The sequence below is a fragment of the Gastrolobium bilobum genome, unplaced genomic scaffold, assembly GCF_033153095.1.
Source record: "Gastrolobium bilobum isolate Gb01-03AN ecotype WA unplaced genomic scaffold, APGP_CSIRO_Gbil_v1 utg4283, whole genome shotgun sequence".
NCBI classification, from domain to species: Eukaryota; Viridiplantae; Streptophyta; class Magnoliopsida; order Fabales; family Fabaceae; genus Gastrolobium; species Gastrolobium bilobum.
In genome coordinates, this window is record NW_026896420.1 from 200,883 (window position 1) to 205,821 (window position 4,939).

Genomic DNA, 4,939 nt, shown 5'->3' on the forward strand with positions numbered 1-4,939 from the left:
AAACAAATTTTTTACACACACGAAAAAAAGATTGGGTCTCACCACTCTCTTTTTTCTCTTCTTATAATTTTATTTCTAGAACATGATATAACTTTTTTCCTATAACATAAAAAAAATATTTCCCTATATATAATGTATGTAATATTGTTAAGAAAATTAAAGCAACCAGGAAAGTTAGAAATATAATAAGACTGTCACTTGGCAAGTAAAAAAGCCAAAACGCACAGAAAACACGAAAAATAAACAAACCCAAAACAGAAAGAAAACGCTATAAAAAGTCACATCGTAACCAACAAAACCTCTCATTCTCTCTTCTACCATCAAAATTAAATGGATTCAGCAACGGCAGCTCCACCGTCGCCGGAGCTGGACCTCGACAATCTCAGAGCACTCAAAGTCCTCGGAAAAGGTGCCATGGGCACAGTCTTCCTCGTTCTCGACACCACCACCGCCGCCACCCCCTTCGCACTCAAAGTGGTGGACAAAACCTCCATCCACGCCAAGCTCGACGCCGACCGCCGCGCCCGCTGGGAAATCCAGGTCCTCTCCCAACTTTCCCACCCATTCCTTCCTTCAATTCTGGGCACATTCGAATCTCAACAGTTCCTCGCGTGGGCCCTGCCTTACTGCCCCGGCGGCGACCTTAACGTCCTCCGTTACCGTCAAACTGACCGCGTCTTCTCCCCCGCCGTCATCCGCTTCTACCTCGCCGAGATCCTCTGCGCTCTCGACCACCTCCATAGCATGGGCATCGCCTACCGCGATTTAAAGCCAGAGAATGTCCTCATTCAACGTTCCGGTCACGTGACCCTCACGGACTTCGATCTCTCTCGCAAGCTCATACCAAACACCATCAAAATCACTGATTCTTCTATACCCTTGCCAGATTCCAAGCCTCCAGAACCTCCCCGGAAACATTGCCGGAACTTCTCCCGGTGGATCCCGCTCCTTCCGCCGGACACGAGTCATCATAGCATTAACGGCTTGAAGAAGACCAAGTCCGCTCGAGTCAGCCCGGTGAGTCGACGGAAGCCGAGTTTATCCAACGGCGAACGGTCCAACTCGTTCGTCGGCACGGAGGAGTACGTTTCGCCGGAGGTCGTCCGCGGCGACGGCCACGAGTTCGCCGTTGACTGGTGGGCCCTGGGGATACTCACCTACGAAATGATGTACGGTACGACGCCGTTCAAGGGGAAGAACCGGAAGGAAACGTTCCGAAACGTGGTGACGAAACTGCCGGCGTTCGTCGGGAAACGTTCGGCGTTAACGGACCTGATAGAGAAGTTGTTGGAAAAGGACCCTGCACAGCGATTGGGTTACGCGCGAGGCGCTGCGGAGATCAAGGAGCACGAGTTCTTCAGAGGGGTTCGGTGGGATCTATTGACGGAATTGGAGCGGCCGCCGTTCATTCCGTCGAGAGATGACGGTGTCGGAGAATCGCTGGAGAAATTGTTAACCGGAAATCGAGGCATGGACATTAGGGATTACTTCCAGAGCTTGAAATCGCCGTCGTTGCCGGCTTCGCCGTCACCATCACCGTCTTCCAAGTTTAAAAGAAATGTTTCTCTCTCAGAATTCTGACGCACGTGTGAGAGCTTACTTGCACGTGTAAGAGTTAGTTATTCTTTTTTAGCATTTTTTGTAATTTCCGTGCACATAGAATAACGATTAGATCGTGAAAAACGGGATTAGCGAAGATTAGTTGCTATAAAATCCTAATATATGAGGTGTAAGAGTTGTAGAATACGATTGTTTATGAGATTGGTATATGTGAAACCTTTTTTCGATGTCCTTCACATACACACCATCATGATCTCCAGTTTTTCTCATATAATTGTATATACTTTGGGGTTTGCATTCATTACGTTACATGACACAAAAAGTTTCCTACACACACAATATTTGGTGGGATATGTACTTTTTGAAGCACAAATAAAAAATAAAAAATTAAGACACGCAAAATAAATCTCTATAACATTACACAATCACTTTTCCCACGACATCACTCTTATAAAACCCATATACTTTACGTATTTGAAAGTGATTGATTAAACAGGTTATTAGTAAAAGGATCCAACAATATTTGAAATATAAACAATGCCAGCTAAAATACATATAACTTCCTTTTTCTTTTTCCAAAAGGAAAAGTCCCGATAATTATGCACTTTTATAAACTAAAAATTATGGCTTTAATATTTCTATTAGATAAGTTATTTATATTCACTTTCAAAATGACGTTACTTTAGATTGAAAGATTAAAAAATTATAATCAAAAAGACCATTATAATCTTGAAATAAATTATAATTACAAAAATACCTTGATTTCCGTCCAAAATAATGTCGTTTTGAACTCAATTTAGATAACTTATCTACATTAAATATAAAAAAAGAAAACCAAAAACTATTTCCTTTCTTTATTGCATGTACATAATGAAGTTTCGATTGTTGGGTTTCTACTTTCTTGCATTAAGATCAATGACTCAATCTTGGTCAAATTTGACATGATTATTGTGGTTTTGGACTGAAGAAAAGTGGTCATATAATTAAAGAGTTTAACTGCAATCTTCAAGGGGCATTGAGTGCGAATTATTCGAAATCATAGCTGCTAACAAATTTCCCCCGCGAAAAGTTTATGTTACCTTTATCCAATTACAATATTTGCAATTTTTTCACTTTGGTATTCAGGTTGCGTTGGGGGAATAAATTTTCGGTGCAATTGTTGCACCTAGATTCAGTGCATTCCATCAATGAGAGCATTACATATTATAGGAGAGAGAAAATTTTGGCATAAAAAAGAAAATTTTAACTGACATGTAATGCTTTTATTGGTGGGATGTACTGAAGTAGCACAAAAAATTTATTCGCATTGGGAGTTGTCTTTGATGCCCAATTGGCTTATTAGTACATTGTTATAATTGTAAAGCACTAATCACTTTGGTATTCAGGGCATTTATCTTTTGAGAATAAAGTATTGACTTCGTCTATTGAAATGAAAATGAGCATAATCATTAGAACTGTTAATTCCGTGAACAGTCGTGATTTATTATAGTATCAATTAATTAATTAAGCCTCTATACATGATAATGAGCTACAAACTAAAGTTTATAATTCTTTAACACATCCTCAAGCTACTTCTCATCAGAAGTTTATGGTACAATATTTTCACGAGTTTAACAGATAAAAGATGATAATGAGGTATAGATTTGACATCCGGTGCATTATTTTAATAAATAATTTAAACTCACATAAATATATAATTATGGAGAAACAGATGCTATGAATTTTTTTCTCTTTCCGGTAAAAATAGAAGGAAAAAAAAGTATTGTAATGATTATATATGGGACAAGTTGTTCCAAAATTAAGCAATTCGGTAATAGCCAATTGCTCCCAAATCTTTTTATGTTTCTTTATCAATGAGTTACTTGCAGGTTTTACCTTGCTTCCAACTAGACACTGCTTAGGTAACTGATTGGTTTCATAGGTCACCAACTTAGAGAATCTAACGTATAGCTGCCAGCCATGTGCTAAATACAAAATTTAATAATTTTGACGACTGTGTATAACTTAACCTTTTTACGGCAAAGTAAATGTGGTCCACCATATTTTATACTCAAATTTACTCCCATAGTATTAGTTTCAGTTCATCTAACCTTTTGAAAAAAGAAGTTATAGATTCTATTAAGAAAACAAACAAGGAATAGAATTGCACTGTGTTCTATGATGTGCAAAATCTGATCCTCTTAGACGAAGTGTACGTGACTAAAACTTGGAATGAGTAGCACTAACATGAACAAGTGTTATGGGTTGGGAACAAGTACCATTAATTTAACATCATAAGATCATCAGAGGACCCATCGTTATTGTAAACCAAATGTGCCTTTTTTGTCTTCAACCCTACCTGCTGTCTCAAGTGGTCCTTCTAAACACTGGGTCTGCGTTTGGAAAGCAATTAGCAAGTCAGAGCCTTGACTCACGAGTCATTCATGAAAGATGCTTGGCCCTTATGGTTTTGGATTGCATTTCCCTCGACAAACAACAAATCAAGCAAGGTGACTACTTGTTTTGTTCCCATCTCTTGGTTTTAAAAATTAAAATATAATGTACCAAAAAAGTAAAATAAACTATTCCCTTCTATTGTTTCTGATTAGACTCATATTTTGGCTCTTTTGCTTCTCATCGTGTCGTCTTTCGTACACTAGAGAATTGTACGCATAATACATGTTTTGTATTTTATGACTAGGAAGATTGCATAATTGAATTGTTGAGTTGCTGAGTTATAGGTATAACTAGGAAAAATCTAGTCTAAGATTATATACTTGTTTGAATAAATAAAATAAGCTTAAATTTTATATGTTTATAACAAACTAAATTTAAACTAAATATTTAATTGATGGGGAAGGTTATATTTACAAATATTTTATATATAAACTCTTACAAACTATACTATGTCTAACCGGTCATACTTCAATCAAGAGTGTATGACCGATCAGACTTAGTGTAATTTGTAAATAAAAATTTGTAAATGAGTCATTCTCCTTAACATCTTTAACTTTAGGATGTCAAAGTGTTCCGAAAACCATGTTTAAAGACAAAGTGGCAACATTAGCCCAAAAACGTCGCAATCCAAATCTAAAGAGCTTCGATTATTATTTTCGTCGAGTCCTTTCAAAACGGGCCCAATATATTATTTGGTAGCAAATGCAATGGCCCAATCCAGCCTATCATCGTAATTGGGCTGGACATGTTTGACAAAAATGATGTTGTCGTTTATTTCCTTTAATTATGTTCATAAAGACCAAAACTCTATTGACATTTGTGATTTTGACAATCAAAGATTTTGGTCTTTATGAACATAACTGAGGGACAATTAGATCGCTTCTACTTAGTATAATTAATGTCCATCCGTCCCAATTGAAGGAACCAAACACTACTCAGAACA

The 4,939-nt window shown here is 37.6% G+C and overlaps 1 protein-coding gene across 2 annotated transcripts; it reads left to right on the forward strand.

Moving 5' to 3' along the window:
- The first annotated feature begins 326 nt into the window (after positions 1-326).
- LOC133299648 (serine/threonine-protein kinase UCN-like) lies at positions 327-1,789 on the forward strand. Of its 2 annotated transcripts, XM_061499131.1 has the most exons (2): positions 327-935; positions 975-1,789. In XM_061499131.1, the coding sequence occupies exons 1-2, from the start codon at positions 331-333 to the stop codon at positions 1,579-1,581; spliced, it is 1,212 nt and encodes a 403-aa protein (XP_061355115.1). In that variant the 5' UTR covers positions 327-330; the 3' UTR covers positions 1,582-1,789. The 2 variants fall into 2 exon arrangements, with proteins under 2 accessions (XP_061355115.1, XP_061355114.1); XM_061499130.1 differs by having other exon boundaries at positions 327-1,789.
- The last annotated feature ends 3,150 nt before the right edge of the window (positions 1,790-4,939 follow it).

Bases quoted from the DNA above. Each gene is read 5' to 3' on its own strand.
- LOC133299648 (XM_061499130.1), top strand. From the start codon at position 331: ATGGATTCAGCAACGGCAGCTCCACCGTCGCCGGAGCTGGACCTCGAC.